The sequence below is a fragment of the Mesoplodon mirus genome, assembly GCF_964341445.2.
Source record: "Mesoplodon mirus genome assembly, chromosome: 17".
In the NCBI taxonomy this organism is placed as follows: Eukaryota; Metazoa; Chordata; class Mammalia; order Artiodactyla; family Ziphiidae; genus Mesoplodon; species Mesoplodon mirus.
Genome location: NC_138993.1, coordinates 23,249,602 through 23,272,965, shown reverse-complemented (window position 1 = coordinate 23,272,965; position 23,364 = coordinate 23,249,602). Strand labels below are relative to the sequence as shown.

The 23,364-nt window shown below is 43.5% G+C and overlaps 1 protein-coding gene across 7 annotated transcripts in view; it reads right to left on the bottom strand.

The window, feature by feature from the left end:
* Nucleotides 1-23,364, bottom strand: part of ENOX1 (ecto-NOX disulfide-thiol exchanger 1) — a 323,624-nt gene that overhangs the window by 22,917 nt on the left and 277,343 nt on the right. For all 7 annotated transcript variants that reach the window (XM_082602440.1, XM_082602436.1, XM_082602438.1 and 4 more), the window contains 2 exons: nucleotides 21,984-22,086; nucleotides 8,683-8,768 (listed from right to left, as the gene is read on the bottom strand). In XM_082602440.1, the coding sequence (XP_082458566.1) occupies nucleotides 8,683-8,768; nucleotides 21,984-22,086 (189 nt within the window). The remainder of the gene's footprint in view (nucleotides 1-8,682; nucleotides 8,769-21,983; nucleotides 22,087-23,364) is intronic.

Genomic DNA, 23,364 nt, shown 5'->3' with positions numbered 1-23,364 from the left:
GTAACATCTCACAACCACTGCGAGACTTTTCCTTGCCAAACTCTTCTGAACACACTTTCTTTAATTCTCACCATGCTCTTATAAGAGAGGGAATAATTTACAAATGAGGAAACTGAGGTCCAGAGTGATTAGGTAACCCAGGCAGTAAGTGTGGAGCTGAGGTACAGATCCAGGCTCCCTGGCCATGTTCTTTGACACTGATGCCAGTCCCCAAATGGGTTGGGGACTGTGGAGTGGGAATTAGAAATAATCCATTTGGTCATTGCCTCTGTGCTCATGGGTGGGGACCATGGAGGAGGTGTCCCTGTACAGGAGGGCAGAGCTCCTCTGTGATGAATACTGTTTTAGAGTGATATCAACATCAACAGCAAAAAAAAATCCTGAAAGTTCCCAACTCAACCACCATTAGTCATATGCTAATGCTTGGGCATCTCCTCCTGAACCATTCACCAAAAATTTGCAAGCAAATCGTGCGGAATCTTGGCTCGCCTGTACTGAAAAGTAGCAACATCTTGTTTTCCATGGTGGCTTTTGACCTGAGCCTAGACTTCAACCACAAATGAAGCCGAAGAAGGCATGCAGCAGGAAATAGGTAGCCATGACTTCCTGAGTCCTCGCTGTGGGCCAGGCACAGCATACATGCTTTAAGTGTATTATCTCATCAAAAAGTTCATTAAACAAGCAATTAAACCTTTCACTTGCTGGAAGAAAGAAATGTAGAGGCAAAAGATCAGATTCCAGTCATGGAATGACCATTAACCAGCTTCACCATCTTGCCTAAGTCACTTAATCTCTTTGGGTATTTTCTCATTTGCAAGACAAGGGAATTGGAAAGAAGCTCATCAGATGCTCTCAGGACTTGGATTTGAGTGCTGGCCCTACCATATATTAGCACCGGTCTTTGGGCAAGCCATTTAAAATTCACCTGTCCACTAGGTTGTGGCAAAGATCTCAAACTAAGAATGTAATAGGTCTTTTGTGCACTTTTAAGTACAAAACAATCGGCAACCAACACTTAGTAGCACTTACTGGGTGCCAGATACTGCTGTCAATGCTCTTCATATATTAAGTCATTTAACACACATTATAGCCCATAAAAAAATCCATTTTATAGACAGTGAAACTAAGGTTACAGAGACGTTAAATAAGTTGTCCAAGGCCACACAGCTAAGAAGTAGTGAAACTAGGATTTGAAATTCTCATAATTACTTAGTTTGAATAACCAATTAGCCAGAAATGAGCATCATGAAAATTGGTGTCCTCAGAAGTAGTGAACTCCCAGTTGCTGTTGGTAGTACAAGGTAACAGCCTGATTCTGCCATGAAGATGTAAATAATGTGGACAGGGATGTGTCACAATTACGGAGCAGTCACCCTCAAATGAAATCCCATCTAAAATATCCATTTTAAAAAAAATAAAAAGCTTCTGTACAGCAAAGGAAACCATCCACAAAATGAAAAGACAACCTACCGAATGTGAGAAAATATTTGCAAAGCGTATGTCTGATAAAGGGTAAATATTCAAATTATATAAAGAACTCATAAGCTCAATAGCAAAAATACAAATAATCCAATCAAAAAATGGGCAGAGGGTCTGAATAGACATTTTCCAAAGAAGACATACTGATGGCCAGTAGGTACATGAAAAGGTGCTCAACATCGCTAATCATCAGGGAAATGCCAACAAAACCACGATGAGATATTGTTGTAAATAATCTGGAGATGATTTAAAGTATAGGGAGGATGTATAGGTTATATGCAAATTCCAAGTCATTTTATATAAAGGACTTGAGCATCTCTGGATTTTGGTAGTCACAGGGGTTCCTGGAACCAATCCCCTGCAGAAACCAAGGGACAACTCTACTCGGGGACCAATAAAAGGAGGCTGATGAAAAAAAAATCCACTTAATAAGGCGCTCAGCTAAATTCTAGAGCATTTCCCTAAAGATGTTTATATCTCATGTGAGAAGAAAAATGAAGGAGAAACTGCTTTCATGTTAGTTTGATGGTTTCTAAACCTCTTCCCTACCCTGACAAAATAACCTATACGACATGTGACATTTTGGGATCTCCAAGACAAAGTCGAGAGAAAATTCAATTTGTCCTTCTGTTTTACCCTATGGCCAAAGAAGTTTTACTTTACAAATATCTTCATTTCCTTTAATTCTGTTTTCTTCTCTTCCTTATAAAAATGTGTCAGCTCTTGTGATACTGCCTTCACAATATCCTTTGTCTTCCCACCAATCATTTCAAGACCATTGGTCTTGAGACCTAAAAGCGTCACGGAGTCATCACGTAAACAAAGCATCCAGCACTCACTGGCTGAGCTCAGAGTGAGAGGAGTCCGTTTCCCCACCAGGTGTGCAGGATTCCCTTCCCCATATCCCTTCTGAGGTCAGGGATCCTCTCTAAGCTCCTGTCTGTCATAGATGGAACACCGTGGTCCAGGGAAGGGCTGCTGCCGGCCCAGCTGGTGAGCGGAGGGGCTAGAACTCAGTGCAGGGTTTCTGATGCTGAATCCAGCCCTGCTTTCACAGCACCGGATTCGCTCTCTCACAAGGATACCATTAGGCGAATCAGATACACGTGGCTGAGAGAGTCCCGTGTGGCATTACGATATAGATCAGAAACGTGCCGTGACTATGAAATCTCATTTTCCCATGTACCGTGTATTGGTGCTGTAGAAACTGGGGAGGACTCTCATGAACATGATGCTTTTATTACCCTCTTACCCAGCTGGCTTTTATTCTAAGAAACTGGTGGTCTGTGTCTTTTTAGTCTTTGATGTTGTCAGTGGATTCCCTCCACTCCTATTTTGCTTAAAATTTTCTAACATTTATTCTTTTAGAAAGGATTGATTTGCTCTAATTAAAAAGAAAAGGAAAGATGAGAAGGAATAAAGGCTCCGTGGAACCAAGGGGCTTGTGTGGTGGCAATACCACTGAGGTAATTTGTGATTTGACTTATTTTCTGATTTGCTGACTCTAGCTCAAGCCCATTGCCTCCTTGCCAGGCCACTAAGCACGTGTATAAATTGACACGGGCCGGCATAAATCAATTCTTATGCGGGTGGTCGGCTCCATGCCCCATATCAGTCAGGCAAGGGAGGCAAGTGGAGAGCGGTTCCTGCTTGGGGGACTGAAAAGACACCGACGTAGGCTTTGTCAAGGCTGGAGAGGCAGAGAAGCCAACTGCAAAACCAGATTTCCTTCCATAGGATAAACTGATGGTTAGCCTTTAGCGCACATTTAAATCTTGTTCATCCTCATATCCCTGGGCAGAGCACACAGACACCTTGCAATAAACATCTGCAGAGAGAGATACAGAACGTAGGTGGGGAGGGAGGAAGGACACAGAGGAAGAGGTATGAGAGGAAAAAGGAAAGAAGATAAACAGGAGTGAGGACTTAGGAAAAGAGAAGGAAAGGACCGGAAGGAAGAGGAACAGGGAGGAAGGCAAGGAGGTACGAGGCAAAGAACAGGAAAGAAGGAAGAAGATAAATAGAAGGAATTAGAAGGAGGAAAGGAAGGATCTGGATGGAAGATGAGAGAAGGAAGGAAGGAGAGAAAGAGGAGAAAGGGGAGACATGCAGCAAGGACAGCGAAAGTGCCCCAGAGCAAACCAGGAGAATGAACGCGGACTTAAGGGCACCGCCTGGTGGTCGTGGCCCTTACGTACTTCACCTTCTCCAATTCCTATTTCACTCAGTATCTATCTGCCTGCCAAGTTTAGCACTTCATTAATTCACATCTGATTCTCAAGTTAGTTCATAAATATACCATTTCCTCATTTTGACTACAAGCTTTTTTTTTTTTTTAATTTTTTTTGCAGTACGCGGGCCTCTCACTGTTGTGGCCTCTCCTGTTGCGGAGCACAGGCTCCGGACGCGCAGGCCCAGCTGCCATGGCTCCCGGGCCCAGCTGCTCCGCGGCATGTGGGATCTTCCCGGACCGGGGCACGAACCCATGTCCCCTGCATCGGCAGGCGGACTCTCAACCACTGCGCCACCAGGGAAGCCCCTAGACTACAAGCTTCTTGAGAGCAGGGTCTTTTCTTAGATGTCTTTTGTGCCCTGGCCACTCCCCGTCCTGTTCTGCCTAATCCCTAGACAGTGCTGGGTTTGTGAAAAGCAGTGACGTAGCCAACCAGTCACTGGGTCCCTGGTGACCTTGTCAATTTCGCTTGCTGTGAAAGAGCAGCTTCCTTTCTACTCTTCACGCAGCCAGATGGAAGTCTCGTCACCTCCCAAGTTTCATATGCTTTATGCTTTCCAGAGGTGCTGTGATGTCTAGAAAACACATTCATGATAGCCTGTCTAAGCAACAGAAAACTCATTCACTCATTAACATACTGTGACAGGTGGCTATTTAGGAGAACACCAGAATATACATACTATTAAAGATTATTCAGGTGGGCAATCTTACAAACACTACTTGGAACATTTTCTCCAGCCTTACTGCCTAGCTAGCTGTCATCTGGGAAAGAATGCTCTTCAATTAAGGCTGATTTAAACCTCCTTGGAACTGACAAGATAAGCCTGTGTTTCAGAGGTATGCTTCTAGTATACAAATGCCAATGGTTTGCCCCTTTGGTGGGAAATGAACACTACACAAGCACCCAAGCCTGTTACCAGACACGGTGTCATGCCAAAAATGGCAGCTCTTTCTAAAAAACTCCAGTCTCTGTGGCCACATTACATCTGGTTTCAGAATCAAATCTTCCACTTTGTGGGTTTTGGGAAGAGGCTGCCGGTATGTAGAGGCGGGAGCCAGACACACTTGGAGAACTGGGTCTTAATCTCTTAGACAATATATAAATTGGGGGAAGAGCAGAGGTCTCCCTCCTCTTGACTGTAAGACTGAAAATATTCATCTGCCGCTGTTCAAATGTGACTTCCTTGCTGCTTAGGATCAGCGAGTGACCTTGAACGGCTCTGGGCTGATGTGAGAGATTCTAGATACTGATCAGAAACCATTTTCAAGATAGTGTTGCCTGTGTGAAAGAGACAGGAAGAGCTTACCTGCCCGTGCCCAAGGCATGAGTTTTGACTCAGCAAAGCTTCAAGAAGCCGCCATCTCTGACCACCCCGGCCCTACCTCCCTCTGAATGCATCTTTCTGACTTGGTCGTGTATTTCTGATACAAGAAAGCTGAGCGAATGAGAGTGAGTGGTTTAGAAGAGGCAGAGAAGAAAAAGAAATATGCAAGTATCGTTCTCAAGAGCGGAAATAGTATGTAACTGGAAAATGGCCTGTTTGGGGATACACAGTTTTAGGGACCCATGTGCAATTTACATGCCCAGCCTAATTATATCAGTTCCTGTCTCCCCTTCCATTTCTGATCATTCATACACCCAGCTGTGGCCTTTGGGGAAATCCTAAGAAAAACAGCTCTGTTACGGGCTGGACTGAGCCTGCTTTCCTTCTTCCCGTCAGCACAGGGGAAGGCAGAATCTAAATGTTATCTTAATAACAGTTGTGGTAATAGTGATGCTGTCTGATCTCAAGGAAACTGTTGTGCTAAGTGGAAGTTTTAAAAAGCTGTTTCACCAGAGTCAGCAAACCTCCTCTGTTGCGAAGGCCAGGCCGAGTCCCCTGCTTTAATGCAGCGTCCCCCTGACACTCGGTTCGTTTCTGATTAACCAGAGCAGGTGCCCCAGGCCGCTGTGCAGGAGAACCTCAGCATCGGAGTCTGGCGACAGCTCCAGGATTATGAGCCTTCTGGCAGTCGGTGCAGGTACAAGGCCCTGGTGGATACTTAGAGGGCAAACCTCTCATTATTTTTTTTTCTGCTTAAAGCCCCAAGGATATGGAATTCCAGTATATAGCAGTAATTTGCTCTCTGGATTAAAAAGTCTAAGTATCCTCTCAGCCTCACTGGGATAGAAAGAATATTCGGTCCAATCCCTGGCACCCAGGAGATTTAGTCAGAACACTTTTTGATATATTTTCGGCGTGAGGAAAGAATTTGACAGCTCCACTGAGCATTCTGTCCAGGAGGTGAAGGGCTGTCTGGGAGAGACCGAGACCCTGTATATTTCCTCTGTGAGGGAAATACCTTCCTTATTATCTTCTAAAATAAAGGTATCAGGGATTCCCTGGTGGCGCAGTGGTTGAGAGTCCGCCTGCCGATGCAGGGGACACGGGTTCATGCCCCGGTCCGGGAAGATTCTACATGCTGCGGAGCGGCTGGGCCCGTGAGCCATGGCCGCTGAGCCTGCGCGTCCGGAGACTGTGTTCCGTAACGGGAGAGGCCGCAGCAGTGAGAGGCCCTCGTACCGCAAAAAATAATAATAATAAAAAATAAATAAATAAAATAAAATAAAGGTATCAGTCTGAGATGAAATGGAATTCCCCTTGACCGAATCCCTTTAGGAAGGGCCCATCATCTAAGGACCAGAGACCAGGTGTGTGAATTCTCTCCTTACTGAGGGAGACCACACAGATCTCACCTGAGCAAGTGAATGATGGACACCGTCCTGAGAGTAAGAATAGAACAAGAGCTCCTACCCATCAAATAATCAATTATACCTGGATGTGCGCGCACACACACACACACACACGTATGCAACTCACACGTGCACGCACATTTCACAGACATACAGATCATCAGCCTGCACTGATGGGCCAGAGGGGACAGGAGCCCTACAATTCTTAGATGAATGAGGAGTGGATTCCTTGGCCACTTCAGCTCATACTGAAACAACCACTACTTCTTCACAAAGGCTTCCCACTTGGGATTTCCAGAAAGGGAAGGAAAGAAATGTCAACAATACAAGGGAAGGATAATAGCAACAATAGGAATCATTTCCTGAGGGCTTATTCTATGCCAAGTACAGTGGTGCAAGTGGCATTTCATTTAATCCTCCAGGCAAAGGTAGTGGTGATATTATGAAGAAGTGTATTGGAGAAGGAAAAACAAACAAAGTAGGTCTTCAAAGCTTTCTTTCAACAAAGTAACATCGTATCATTCCTCCTCACTTCATCTGAGTTCACAGGAGCGTTTTCTGTTACCCTCCCCTCCCCCATGGAAGTGAGGGGAGGCCACAGGGAAGGCAATGACATGATTCTGAACGTCAAGACTCTTCCAGGGCTTCCCTGGTGGCGCAGTGGTTGAGAGTCCGCCTGCCGATGCAGGGGACACGGGTTCGTGCCCCGGTCCGGGAAGATCCCACATGCCGCGGAGCGGCTGGGCCCATGAGCCATGGCCGCTGAGCCTGTGAGTCCGGAGCCTGTGCTCCGCAATGGGAGAGGCCACAACAGTGAGAGGCCCCCGTACCGCAGAAAAAAAAAAAAAAAAAAAAAAGACTCTTCCAGTCTCCTCCTTCCATCTCACTCTGTATGGTCTACCCTGTCACCAGCTGCGGGAGAATAAGAGGGCATGGATCTCTATGACTGAAAAACACTTTTTGTTCCAGAGGACGTCTCTCAGAGGTGAAGTATAAGACCCATTAGAAAGGTCAAGCGGTTGTGGGATTGTGAATTGGTAAGATCATCTGAATCAAAATTAGATGACAGTGTAGCAGTGTAATCGATACTGGCCACTGAAGATTCAGAATGACTGTATGTGTGTGTATTCAGGTCAGCGAGCTGTGGGCCTGGTCCTGCACATCCCAGGCGCTTTGCTGTGCTCTATGGAAGAGCTTCTTGCTTCCATTTTCCTTCTCAGCAGGACACTTAGCAAACTGCCCAGTGACAGGCCTAGCATCTCTGTCCCCTTCCAGGACTCCCCAAGGCAGTACTGGTTAATGCCATCACTTGATTTTCACAGAAGCCCCTCTCACTATTCACTGGAATTTGATACATAAATTGAGCTCTTTTTTGTCTCTTCTCTTTTGGCGCACAGACACTCCAGTGGGCTAGGAGGGTAGCTGGTCTGCAGAGGAGAAAAACTAGCCTCACAGAAATGAGGAGTGATGTCCTGACCCTGGGTGTGGCCCTCGAGGAGCACAGCTGAGAGGAACTTTTGTAGTCATTTTTTTTTTTTTTTCCATTTGGAGAATGGTGCTAAAAAACCACCATTAATACAGTTTTCTTGAGAGTCATATCAGATTTTTATGTTATTTGAGGTGATTTTTCCTCTACTGTGTGGAGCCCTTAACATAGAATCCTGTGAGAATATGGTCTAAGGATAATGCCCCATCAGTCACCCTGACATGATTTCTCCCTTGTTGTGGGAACTTTCAGGCCAACCTGCACTTTTAAATCCCTCATATGCTTTTTTTTTTTTTTTTTTTTTTGCGGTACTTGGGCCTCTCACTGCTGTGGCCTCTCCCGTTGCGGAGCACAGGCTCCGGACGCGCAGGCTCAGCGGCCATGGCTCACGGGCCCAGCTGCTCTGTGGCATGTGGGATCCTCCCGGACCGGGGCATGAACCCGCGTCCCCTGCATCGGCAGGCGGATTGTCAACCACTGCGCCACCAGGAAAGCCCCCCTCATATGCTTTTCAAAGTAATTTGGCATGTGCTGAAAGTAATTGTTATTTTCGATGACTGCTTTTCTTTCTACAAAGACAAAAGCAAGTGAAAAGAAGACAACTCTCTGCCAGAAACTGAGTTCTTGTGAAGAAGTACAGATAAACCTCCATACACCATTATATCCCTAACGCAGCTCACGCAGCTTCGACCTGCAGCCAGCAATCAACATGCTACATTTTAGCAATGCAAGTTGAGAAAAAGGACTTACCTTGGAGTCCAGCTGCTGCATGTATGACCAGAGATATTCTATATTGGCTCCAAAAGGGTGGACGTGAAGAAACGTTGATATGATGCCTGAATTAAAAAGACAAAACACTGGACATTATTGAGAGGCAAATAAAAGTCTCAGGCGAATAATGTCATCTGACCCCAGTGACAGTTTTGTCAGGCTGAGTCGTGGTCTTGCCATTTCTAAAAGCTCTCGGCAAGTATTCAATAACTGCACATTTTGAAGACGGTAATGGTAACGTGGCCAACAGAACACTGTCTCCTGGAACGACAGTAGCTGGAAAGCGAGACTCTGAGAAAACACAGTGATGAATGAAGGTATTTCTAAACAAAGACTCCTGGAAGCATTTCAACTACCAATTAATTCTACGCTTGATTTGCCAATAAAAAATTGTAGTTATTGGAAGGATAAAATGATCCCTTTTCTTTCCCTCACTAGACTCTGCAGTATGAAAACGGCTCCTACAGCTGTGTCAAATTCCCCTGGTAATTACAGCTGCTAGTTACAAAGAGTATTTAATCCATATTTCCCCTCACTGCCACTGAAGCACAAATCCTTTGCTGTTTCCCCCTGGATCTTGCTGTTGTGTTTTTTTGGCTGTACGCGGGCCTCTCACTGTTGTGGCCTCTCCCGTTGCGGAGCACAGGCTCCGGACGTGCAGAAGCTCAGCGGCCATGGCTCACGGGCCCAGCCGCTCCGTGGCATGTGGGATCTTCCCGGACCGGGGCACGAACCCGTGTCCCCTGCATCGGCAGGCGGACTCCCAACCACTGCGCCACCAGGGAAGCCCCTTGCTGTTGTTTTAAGGGAGCTAGCCTGCTCTCTCCTTCTCGCTGCTGTAATTTACAAGATCATTTTAAAAGGCCCAGGAATGGACGGTTTGGCTGGAGTCTGATTATAAATCAGAGGGCTTTTCCATCGTGAAATTCAGCTGTCAACACTGTACTGACAAATGAAAAGCTGAACAGTAGTGTCAGGGTTGACGAAAAAGCATTACCCTCCTACCCTCCCTGCTCTTGTAACCAAAATCAAAATGGTGAAAATGAGGACATCAACTCCATAGGCTGTATGCTCCTATTTGTTAAGAAACTGTGTTCAGACTCACATTTTTGGCTTCTCTTTGAAACAGGCCTTGAGATGAATCAAATTTGAGGATAAGGCCTCAACGTTCTGTTTATTGTGATGCTTTGGTGCTCAAAAGCCAAAGGTCAGAGGGAAGACCCACACTTGTATGAAATGCAGTCAGGGCAAGCATAGGCCGAGCACATCGTTCTGCATTAAGTCATGCTATGAATTGCAGGGTGGCCTTGGATCGACCTGGGATAGGGTCCCGTGGCCCCCTGATCTCCTGTGTGATGCTTGGGATGCTCTGGATGAGTGTCAGTTTTTAAAGAAAAGTTCTCAGTTTATCCTTAGGCTGAGAACAGAGAACCAAAGAGTCTACACAAGTACTTTCAAGACCTATCCTCAGAACACTGCTTTTATGTGGGTTTTCTTGGTGGACAGTGAAATGAGGAACATAGAGACGATTAGATACGTTTCTCCATAAAGCCAGAACCTCAGTCTTCAGAGATTGACCTTTTCCCTGAAATATAAAGAACTACTGTTTTATTCTGAGATTATGTTCTTTGTTTTTTGTTAAAATGTCCTTCTCTTATGAAATAATGGTGATGATAGAAGGTAACAATGGTAGTTTTAATCTCCTTAAGTGGCAAACAGCCATTTTTAATATACGTAAGTGGGATTGTTTTGTCCCCCTCCTACCACTTTGTTAATTTATGTTTTAACTGTATGGACCTGGCAACTACTTCCCTGTGTCTGAAATTCTCAAATCTCGCGAGGTGGCACTATAAGTAACTGCATTACCAAGAGTTAAAGTATAGAATCTCATGAATGATTTACTTAGAAAATAAATTAGAACAGAAGTATTAAAAAAAATAACATTTCCATGTGCATTCCTTAAGTGGGAGAGAGGGGGCAGAATTCTTATAGGGAATTGATTTTTTTGGGTTTTTTTTGGCCTCGCCATGCTGCGCGGCTTGTGGGATCCCAGTTCCCCGACCAGGGATTGTACCTGGGCCCTCAGGAGTGAAAGCACCGAGTCCTAACCACTGGACCGCCAGGGAAGTCCCAAGGGGAACTGCTTCTATTTCAGGATGGTGAGTGGGGCTTTCCCTGCTGTCCCAGGCTGAGGACAAGTGGTACTGTGTCTACTGCTTTCCACAGACAGCCTCCAACAAGTGGTAGGCAGACCCCTGCCCCCTACAAGGAGGAAAGGAGGAGGACGGGGAAGGGAGAAGGAGTGGTCAGTGCTGGCTGGCTTTGTGAGAAGGCAAGGGTGTTCCTAGTGAGAAGCTTTTCTCTTCTCTTAAATGCGATGCTCCCAGGGAGGGGAGGAGGCGCCTCAAGAGAGTGGCTTGTAGAGACTGGAGGGGCCCTACAAGTCAGCGAAGCACAGTCCTTTCCTTGGCTGGACTTCCGCTTAGGCAGCAGACTGACTAATCTGGCTTTGTGCCCAGCCGAGCACAGGGGAGGCGGTGGGATGCTGTAGCCTTTGGGTGACAAGAATGTGTGAGCTTCCCATGGGACAAGGGGGTATCTCAGAAGGTAGATGGGCTACAGCAGCCTTACAAGTATCCCAAGGGCTCCAGCAAATACAGAAAAACATTTTTTATGTTAATATCCCTACAGGACAAAGAATCCTCAACATCTCCTGGATAACCTGCAGCCTCTCCTATAAATGCCCTTGGGAGTGTGACATGAAGTTAGTTAAATGCCTCCAATAGAATGAACAGGATGGTTCAGAAGAGGATGGGGGTGGGGGCTATGGGGGAGTGGCTGACAACTCTTCTTTTTTTTTTTTGTGGTACGCGGGCCTCTCACTGCTGTGGCCTCTCCTGTTGCGGGGCACAGGCTCCGGACGCGCAGGCTCAGTGGCCATGGCTCACGGGCCCAGCTGCTCCGCGGCATGTGGGATCTTCCCGGACCGGGGCACGAACCCGTGTTCCCTGCATCGGCAGGCGGACTCTCAACCGCTGCGCCACCAGGGAAGCCCAGACGACCTAAGAAGATGAAGGAGGAAATTCAGGGATACCAGAAGTGGGAGGACCTGGAGTGGCCGCTTTTCTTGCCTCTGTGATGATGGCCTCCCTCACCGTTTACTGTCCCACAGCCCTAATCTTGGGTCTGTAACCCCAAGGAACTCTGCCCTTAGACAGTATTTGTGTGTTCTGGTTCAGTAGCAGGAATATAGTATACAGTTACAACAAATGTATGTTGAATGAATTTATCCTCTAGAACTGAGAATGGCCAGTGTACTTCTTTAAAATTTCTACTGTTCTATTATTGACAAATCAGGAGAAATAAGAACCTTAAAAATTGCTACCAGTACTAACCAAGGATGTAGTACTATTTCAAATACCAGGTAACTTCGAGGAATTACTCATCAGTGATTCCTGCCCTTAACTCATCCTGTTCATCCTGTTATGAATTCAGGACAGAGTAACTTGGATATTTTGGGCATGGAAACTTTTTATTGAAACTGTTTTGCTCATAAAGCTAAGGGGAAAATGCACATGTGATTTCTATATATCTTTCTAAAATTAGATTAGAAATCCTAATCCAGACATGAGTATTTTTCCCTAGGAGAGTATTTAGAACCATCTTAGTGGTAGCTGATATTAACAAGCCATTAGCTTTTCTTTATAAAAGTTTAGCAATTGCCACTAAAGACATGTGGGGTCAAAGCAGGTAGTTAAATAAAGGTTTTCCAAGCTTTTCCTCTGGATGGCAACCAAGTTCTTCAGTATCGCTAGAGATGCAGTGGAAATGGGAACCCTTAGTCATTATCCCCCAAGTACTGCACCCCTCCTCCCCCGCTTGATCCTGCCCATGCCAGTGGCATCACAGAAGAATCAGTCATGGCGTCTGAGAAAATGTAGTTTCTAGGCCCTCGCTCTGGATCAGATTCACTTCGGGGAAGCTTCCTAAACGAACTAAAGCCTCTTAAAGCTCCTTTAAAGGAACTGGGATATTTCCTGAGAATGGGGAAGAAAAAAAAAAAAGGATAGTTGTAACTCAAAATCCAATGAAAAATGCTATAAACCCAGAATTGGAAACTATTTATGGTTCTCTGGAAGACCATAAACACTGTAAAGGCCGGGTAAAAGGGACACTAGGAACTGAGGGTGGAGAACTCAGCCATTACTGGACTGGTGGGTCTCCAAAGGGATGACTCAAGAAGTGGTCTTGGCTGGGTCCATGGAGAAGCGAGGTCTCCACATTGAAGAATGCGTTTCCCAACAGTGGAAAATACAACTGTAAGTAGCTAATTTAAGAAAATAAAGAAGGAATAGAGGAGGCTGTCAGTACTCTTGAGTTTCCTGCACAGTTCAGGGCCTGAAACACTATTTTAGAAAGACACACAGACCAGCTCCAGACAGCATGTGGCAAATCCCTCATTAGGAAGGCCCATTTAAACAAGCACATAAAGGCATTTTGAGCTTTTCCCATCAACATCATCTAGTTTTTTCTCATTTTTAGATGTCACCAAGACCAAGGGAGTGACATTTAAATTAACCAAGTAGTACTAGATTTTTACTGATTCATTTCCTTAGCAGCAATTAGATGCCAAGGTCCTAGGGACACGGCATTGCCCAGACAGACAAGGTGCCTGCTCTTGGAGAACTTATATTCTAGGCAAGCAACACAGACGATAAATGCAAAGATTAAAAAGAGATATTTTCAGGGCTTCCCTGGTGGTGCAGTGGTTGAGAGTCCGCCTGCCGATGCAGGGGACATGGGTTCGTGCCCCGGTCCGGGAGGATCCCACATGCCGTGGAGGGGCTGGGCCCGTGAGCCATGGCCGCTGAGCCTGCGCGTCCAGAGCCTGTGCTCCGCAACGGGAGAGGCCGTAACAGTGAGAGGCCCGTGTACCACAAAAAAAAAAAAAAAATATATATATATATTTTCAGAGAGTGGTGGGCATATTGCAGAAAACAAAACAGGTAATAGGACAGGAGTGGGGAGTATCCTCAAGCTTGGTGGAGGGCTGCTTTATAGGAGGTCAAGGAAGGTGAATTTGTCCGTGTGTCAGATGAAGAGGAGTCGGCCACAGAGAGCCTGGGGGAAGGTGACTCAGGTACAGGCACCAGCGAGTGCAAAGGACCTGAGGTGGAAATGGGGTGGCAGGAACAAACTTGGCTTCAGAGTGGTGCAGCATGTGTTTAGAGGTAGGTGGGGAGCCAGATCACATAGGGTCCCAGTTTAACGGGGTTGGATTAAGCTCTAAACATAGCAGGAAACCAATGGAAGGGTTCTAAGCAGGGGCATGATATGAGCTGAATTATGTTTTCAAATTTTCATTCAAGCTGCTGTATGGTGAACAGACAAAAGGGAAACTGGGAAACCAATTAGAAGTGTTTGCAACAACCAATGGATCACTGAAGAAATCAAAGAGGAAATAGAAATATACCTAGAGACAAATGACAACGAAAACACCACGATCCAAAACCTATGGGACACAGCAAAAGCAGTTCTAAGAGGGAAGTTTATAGCAAGATAAGCTTACATCAGGAAATAAGAAAAATCTCAAATAAACAACCTAACCTTACACCTAAAGCAATTAGAGCAAGAAGAACAAACAAAACCCAGCATTAGTAGAAGGAAAGAAATCATAAAGATCAGAGTAGAAATAAATGAAATAGAGACTTAGAAAAAAATAGAAAAGATCAATGAAACAAAAAGCTGGTTCTTTGTAAAGATAAACAAAATTGATAAACCTTTAGCCAGACTCACCAAGAAAAAAAGAGAGAGGGCGCAAGTCAATAAAATCAGAAATGAAAAAGGAGAAGTGACAACTGACACCACAGAGATACAGAGAATCATAAGAGACTGGTATGAGCAACTATACACCAATAAAATGGACAACCTAGAAGAAATGGACAAGTTCTTAGAAAGGTACAACTTCCCAAGACTGAACCAGGAAGAAACAGAAAATATGAACAGACCAATTACCAGTACTGAAATTGAATCAATAATTTAAAAACTTCCAACAAACAAAAGTCCAGGACCAGATGGCTTCACAGGTGAATTCTACCAAACATTTAGAGAAGAGTTAACAGCTGTCCTTCTGAAACTATTACAAAAATTTGAAGAGGAAGGAACACTTCTGTACTCATTCTGTGAAGTCACTATCACTATCACCCTGATAACAAAACCACACAAAGATATTTTACAAAAAAAAGAAAACTGCAGGCCAGTATCACTGATGAACATAGATATAGAAGTCCTCAACAAAATACCACTAAATCAACTCTAACAGCACATTAAAAGGATCATACACCAGAATCAAGTGGGATTTATCCCAGGGACGCAAGGATTCTCCAGTATCCGCAAATCAATCAATGTGATGCACCACATTAACAAACTGAAAACTACAAACCATATGGTCATCTCAATAGATGCAGAAAAAGCTTTTGATAAAATTCAACATCCATTTAGGATAAAAACTCTCCTGAAAGTGGGCACAGAGGGAACATATCTCAACATAATATACAGATTTCTTTTTCTCTTATGGACTCTTATTCTTAAAATTGTATTGATACTGGCACAAAAACAGATACACAGATCAATGGAACAGGATAGAAAGCTCAGAAGTAAATTACTCCACACACTTATGGCCAATTAATCTATGACAAAGGAGGCAAGAATATACAGTGGAGAAAAGACAGTCTCTTTAACAAGTGGTGCTGGGAAAGCTGGACATCGACACGTTAATGAAATTAGAACATTCTCCAACACCATACACAAAAATAAACTTAAAATGGGTTAAAGACTAACTGTAAGACTGGTTACTATAAAACTCCTAGAGGAAAACACAGGCAGAACACTCTGACATAAATCACAGCAAGATTCTTTTGGATCTGTTTCCAGGAATCTCAGCTCTGCAGAGGAAGAGATGTCTCTGGACACAGTCATATTTGCTGGAAACCTACAGAGGACTGACCAGAAGTCTGGAGAGCCATCAGGGAGGGGTTATGTGAAATCTGGGTCTCCCACTAAGCCACTAGGGGACAGTTGTCTGTGGGTGGCTGCAGAGTGACAAAGCATTTATGAGAAGTGGAGAGAGACAAGACTGGGAGTGGGTAGCAGAAGACTGATCAAATACTTGTGGTTTGGTCTGATGTTTCTAAGTGCCTTGGGATTCTAAAAACCTTTAATTTTCCAAAAAGCAGTTTTTTCTACTTATTTGGAGATTATAATACCTGATCTTGTACAGTTATTTTAGTTTTTTAAAAAAATATCTATCTTTCTGTCTTATTTTAACTAAACTCCTGAGACTGTATTTCGGCCTTTCAGTAAATTGTTCCTTGTATCTGAAATGGCCTTGACAACTCCCCATCTAACCAGAGGAAACTCTATTCATCCTTTAGGGCTCCCTCAACTGTCCTTTCTTCCCACAAGGCATCTGCAGCAGAAATAGCTCCTTCTCTGTATTTCTGATTTTAGTTTCATGGTCATTAACTACTTTCTTTCTCACTAGTCTATAAAATTCTTGAGGGAAGAGATCACCTTATCACCACCGTCCGCTAAGATACGTCTTGGTACATGGCAGGCCACTAGCTCCCAAAACACAGTCCCAGAGCTGACTGCTTCAGTATCACCTTGGATGTTAGTTTTACAATAAACAGAATCTCTGTGTGTGTGGACAAAGCTTCTGTCTTTTAAACAGGCTGCCTACATGATTCTTTTCCACAATGAAGGCTGGTAATTTTTAGAGTAGGCTCTTGAAAAATGTTTGTTGATTTACTGATATGGACATTTGTGTCTTGGAAACAAGATTTAGGTCAATGACTCATTCTTTATGGTCAGTAGCTTTCAGACAAGAACACACTCCCCAGACTACTTTTCTCAGGTGCAGCCTAAATATAGCCTCAACGCTATTCACTGAAAACACCAAAAAGTCGCCACTCAACCTTCTTTAAGTGTTTTTCTCTACATTTCCTTCATCTGCTTCCTAATACCCATGTATAAGGGGGGACATTCCAATTCAGATATAGGCTGGCTGTGAGGAGATGGGTTAAATGGTGAGAGTGATGGAAATGGTGGTGGTGGTAGGAGGGGAGGGGCTTGATGGGAACAGTCACCTTGGTTACCCATAATATGTATGTCCTGATCCGCAGAAGAGTCATGATGGTATGTGAAGAAGCTTGCCTGATCCTTAAGAATGTGAGGATGGTTCTCAGGGGTCTGGGGGCATTTGGAACAGCAACTTTATAAACAGAGTTGTTGAGAAGGTTTTGACTATATCTGGATGGGATTTACAATGATCACCAGCATTGACAGGGTTGCTGGGACTGGAAATGTGTTGTGTTGGAATTAATTTAAAAGCAAGAGAAGATGGAGTGATACAGACCCAGGGTTAGACTGTCAACATCTCCTCAGAGCTGTTTGCCTGTCAAAAAATTTTGATCCATTCTCCTTCCTAACAATAGCCAGGGGTTTCCAACCAAACACAGCTCCAAAGCTTTGGTCCTAAACCAGAAGTATCGACTCATCCTCTCCCACACAAGTTCAACGCATGCCAAATCCAACATGCAGGGCACATGTGAAAGGAACCAGGAGCTCTGGCATAGACACTAGGCAATGTCAAGCTGACCTCATGGTTACCATACAGTTTTGAGATATAAAATGCTACCCTCCAAAACTCCCATAAAAATGTAATTCTTTTAGGTTCAATTATATGCCAACCTGTCTTCACAAGGATTGATTGCATAATAAATAATCTAGCAATCAATAATGAAGTGCTTCCTAAGGGCCTAGCTACTTTAGTTGAGTTGGAACATAGCACTCGATGCCCGTTCATTGTCAAGCAGAAAGTTTGATAGAATGGTGGATCTCCCAAGGGACTCAGGATCGAAATCTGCAAAGCTCCAAGTAGTGTTACTGATGAAATTCCATTGATCTTCTGTAATGTATATATAATTTATATGTCTTAAAGACACCAATTTTGGGGCTTCCCAGGTGGCGCAGTGGTTGAGAGTCCGCCTGCTGATGCAGGGGACACGGGTTCATGCCCCGGTCCGGGAAGATCCCACATGCTGCGGAGCAGCTGGGCCCGTGAGCCATGGCCGCTGAGCCTGCGCGTCCGGAGCGTGTGCTCCACAACGGGAGAGGCCACAACAGTGAGAGGCCTGCGTACCGCAAAAAAAAAAAAAAAAAAAAAAAAAGCCACCAATTTTATAAAATGGTCGTGAGAATCTCTGGAAAGAATATACTCTTTTGCCCAGATAAATTAATGTCACAAATAACTAGGATTGCTCATTATTTAGGAAGCTCTAGCCTCAGTTTTATGTTTTCTGTAGATGAAATCCATTTGAATAGCTTATCTTTCACTCCCCTTTTCTCTTCCAGGCAATCAAGATTTGTGCCACTGTGCATTTTTTATATACCATCTGTGTGTCCCAAGAGGGTGTTACCTGAATATATTCGCGTATAGCACATATATAGGCATCTACACGTGCTGAAGATTTTGCCAATAAGCATTTCCAATACAAGGGAGATTTTCTGCTGTGCTCCTAGCCTTTTAGAGTGACTTAGAGCAGGCCTACTATATCCTATATATGGGTTTAATTATTCCAAGGGGAGATTCCAGGGAAATTGCAGAGTATTCCTGACCCCTCCAGATGTATCAGAAGTCCAGGGGGCTCCCAGAATCATTCTCCCCACAAGTATGCTTCAGAAAAGAGTAGCCCCGGCACCAGAAACTCCTTTCTCTCTCTAGCCTGGTCCAGAGCAGTTTTGGACCCATATTCTGTCATTCCATCTCTATCACAGTCCTTATCTGGATTCCAGAAGCTGCAGGAGAGGTCTTTATGGTCCCAACATTTAGATTTCTACAAAACATGAACGGCCAAACTCAATTAGCAGACAGGCACATTTAATGCCAGGGACAACTGCACCCTTTGGCAAGATCCATTTAGCCAGTCTTGGAAACTCTTCTCTACCCTGGCATTCTTTTGGATGATTACTCTCTCTTTGACTACAAAACAGTGTAAGTACCTAGGAATGTAGGGGTAGGGTTTGGGCAGGAAGTCACATCTGTAATAAAACTTCCATTAAACAGAGTAAAATAAGATATTGTGGTGGAGAGGTAATGGAGAAATGGAGGGAAAATTAAACTCCTAAATTTAACCAAACCTTAGACTTAAACAGTCTCATATATTCATTCAAATTGAGTGTCACATGCTGTTTTTGTTTCGTTCAATGCTGAACTTCAAATGCTAATATGAGGGACCAGTTTAAGAGACCAAAAGTGAGAGAAAAGGCCTGGAAAATTTGGAGTTGGTTGTACCTAATTTTTATTGAAGATCCCGACTTACTAAATTTTTAATTCCAAACACAGTTGAATTTACCAATTTTTGAGTTTTTTCTAATATTAGAGACCTCAGCAGAGTTGACATGTTATAAACGTAACCCTCGTATTTACTCCCATTAACCTACAGTCTGTAAAGCATATTGCTTTTAAACTTTTGAGGTGGCTGATTGAAAAAAAATGTTTGTGTTGTGTGTGTGTATACTCATGGTCCCCAACTTACAATGGTTCAACTTAACGATTTTTTTGACTTTATGATGGTGCGAGAGCAGTACACATTTAGTAGAAACCACAGTTCAAATTTTGAATTTTGATCTTTTCCCCACCTAGTGACATGCACTATCATATTCTGATGCTGGACAGCGGTATTGAGACAAAGCTCCCAGTTATAGCAACACGATCATGAGGGTGAACAACTGACACACCATTCTGGACCCACACAACCAATTCTGTTTTTAACTTTCAGGAGGGTAGTTAATAAATTACATGAGATATTCAGCACTTTATTATAAAACAGGCTTTGTGTTAGATGTTGCCCATCTGTTAGCTAATAAGTATTCTGAGCATGTTTAAGGTAGGCTGGGCTAAGCTATGATGTTTGGTAGGTTAGGTGTATTAAATACATTTTTTTTTTTTTTTTTTTTTTGCGGTACACAGGCCTCTCACTGCTGTGGCCTCTCCCGTTGCAGAGCACAGGCTCCGGACGCGCAGGCTCAGCGGCCATGGCTCACGGGCCCAGCTGCTCTGCGGCATGTGGGATCTTCCCGGACCGGGGCACGAACCCGCGTCCCCTGACTCGGCAGGCAGACTCTCAACCACTGCGCCACGAGGGAAGCCCTAAATGCATTTTTGACTTACATATTTTAAACTTATGATGGGTTTATCGGCATGTAACCCCATCATAAATTGAGGAAGACCTGTGTGTGTGTGTGTGTGTATATGTGTATGTGTGTGCGTGTCTACACCTATAGTAATTTATATATAATATAAATACTGTAAAATAAATTTATATATGTAAAATAACATAAATACTGTGTGTGTGTATATATATAATCTATCCATCTATCTATATATACAGTAACTACTCAGCAGATATTGTAAATGAACTATGTTCTCCAAGTAGAACATAAAAGGAGAAGCAGTCTATCGTGAGAGGAAGGAAATAAAGAAAATGGATGCCCATTTCCATTTTTTTACCATCAAGTGGTCTATATTATTCAGACTTAAAGAGGGAGAGTTTACTGCTGATCACTAGTTATGTGCTCTGTTCATACCCTGAAAGTATCATGGGGGAAATCACAACTTTGTCACACTGAGCGAAAGAGAAACAGTTGTCAGAGTTTGACACATTTTCCAATAGAAGACAAATCCAGTTGCTAACTACATACAGGTTCATTTTGGGTTCCTGGAACTGACAGCACATCAGCATGTCTTATGAAATTCGTGCACGGCACGTTATCACAGCTGTGTATCATCACAGAGAAAAACAATAATTGGTTTTCCTTGGAGTAGCTCTAAGTTGATGTCATATTCAATAACCTTGTAGTTGAAAAATCTATAGATGATGGATGAAGTTGGGACTATCTTTTGAATTGAATTCCTCCTGGGCCAGCTTCTACAGGACCTGATGTACCTGGCATTCTGAGGTGAGTGCCTGCAGTATTTAGAAAGTGCAACCAGGCGGTACTTCTGCCAGATAACGAACTACAGGAGAACAGTTTGTCTCATGTGTACAACAGCCTCGTTCCTCACTCTTAATCAGGCCATAGAGGAGCCAGGCTAAACTTGGAAGCTCACACTGGGGTCAGTGCCAAGGTGTAGCTTGAATCAATGCTGTGCATCAGGGAGTGAAGCTGGTGGCTTCTCCTTCTCTGGATTTGAAAACTCTGGAGACAGCTTTAAATATACAGGCTTCGAAGGTGGGGTCCCAGGCACGGTACCACCACAGCCCCATTGAGAAGACTTCCTTATGAGACTAAGTACTGCTTTTGTATACGCTGATCACTATCAAGTGGGGACAGGGTTGGATTGGGAGTTTGGGGTTAGCAGATGCAAAGTGGTATACACAGGATGGATAAACGACAAGGTTCTACTGTACAGCACAGGGGACTATATTCAATATCTCATGACAAACCATAATGGAAAAGAATATGGAAAAGAATGTATACATATATGTATAACTGAGTCACTTTTCTGTACAGCAGTAATTAACACAACATTGTAATTCAACTATACTTCAATAACAAATAAATAAATAAGAAAAGAGAGAATATTTAGAGCTGTCTCAGGTCCTGACAAAGAAAAAGCCAACTTAGATATATTTTGTGGGGCAACTGAATATGTTTAGGTGAACAGCAACTTCCTTGCTTCTTCTTTCCCCTTCCTTAGTGGCCAGCTCCGTCTTATTTATCTTGGATAAATGAGTCCAGACTTGGGCAGGGAAGCCTGGTTAGACTGTTCTAGATTGGCCTAGCACTGTAGTCTAGATGTCCCTGTATCATCAGCATTTCAGGTTTGGCCTTGGGACTGACCTCAGGACGTGGCCGCTCCTGAGCCTGGGGATCTGGCTTGGTGTGGGACTTTTGCACTGAACCCAACCTGGCATCCAGCTGTGTCCACATTTTGAAATTCAGATTTATAACATGTGAAATGCAAGTTAATCTGTTTTCTTTGTACTCAGTTTTATGTTGGAAAACCAACGAATATACATAGTTACAGAAGAGCAAAGTCACCACTGGCTTGTATGCCCCTAATTTGAAATGTGTGTAATACAATCTCGATGAAGTTAATCCTACCTCTGACAAAGCTTTTAAATCATTAACAAGTTGGAGGTGAATTACTTAAATATTGTTTAAGTGAATTATTACCTGTGAGAGAACAGATGAGGAAAACAGAATTTCCTTACCGATTAGCAGAGCTTCTTTCTCTGATTTTAAGCCTTGGCTTCTTTTCTCAATATTGTTCTCTCGGTCTTGGTTGACCAATGCGACTGTCAACACATTAATTTCCTATACAGTTAAAAAACAAAAACATATAGGTGTTTATGTAGATTCTGTGCATTCCAACAAAAGCCACCAGGTCTTTTAAACTCTATAAAAGAGGTCATCGCTTCCATTTACAACTGAAGATCAACTTTTATAAGTGATTGATCTATTTGCCCAAGAGTAGAAAAGTAATTCTAAAACTTAGCCTCCTAGCTACTGCTCCCAGCAAACTAAGTAACTCTTTGCAAAAGTGGTACATTTTGTGCAATTATCTTACATTTTTAATCCATGTTTTGGTAAAACTCTGTTAGCAAAAACTATTTGACTTTAGCTACTTTAACAAAGTTGTTATTTCAAATATGAAAAAATTTCCTGAAAAGCATATACAGACTCATTTATAATACTGTGCAAGTAATTTGTGTGAGTGTGTGGGGCAACAGGGCCTATTGGGAAGGTGAGATAGAACTGTTGTTAGGAGTGTTTAAGGTGAGTAAGTCTACATGTCCTTATACATAACTGCAAAAGGTAGATAAAGCAAAGGTTGGGAAATTGTTTTCTCTGGAAACTAGAAATGAAGAATTGTACAGCAAGCCAGTACGTGAAACATTGAGGCTCAACTATTTTTAGTTCTTTTAGTATTTATTTATTATTTTTTTGCGGTACGCGGGCCTCTCACTGTTGTGGCTCTCCCGTTGCGTGCAGGCTGAGCGGCCATGGCTCACGGGCCCAGCCGCTCCGCGGCATGTGGGATCTTCCCGGACTGGGGCACGAACCCATGTCCCCTGCATCGGCAGGCAGACTCTCAACCACTGTGCCACCAGGGAAGTCCTCTTTTAGTATTTTTAATTTAAAAACAGAGAAAAAGATTTAACTCATATTCTCCCAGACTTGATATTACGACTCAAAATGGAGAGTGATTTAATAGGAGATCAAATTTAATGATCAGAGACCTGCAATATATGGGATGGTAGAATCATTAGGGTAGTGGAGTCTCATTGGAGGGAAATTTCTCACTTAAGATAGGTCTTAAAGAAGGACTAGCACATTGGACAAAGAGTTAAGGATACTGTTTCCATTAGATGATAAGGACTCTGTCAGAAGGACAAAGGGTAGGTAGGGAGGGACAAAGGGCAACTTAGATGGTTGGGCAGCTGTTCCCAGGACTGGAACTGGTTACAGGATAGATATTTAGCTAGTTTATATAAATTAACAAAGTTGGCCAGATAAAAGAATATAGGAAATTATTAGGAGCATTTTGAGCATGTAAAGATTTTACCTGAAGGCATTCAAATTCAGACTGGT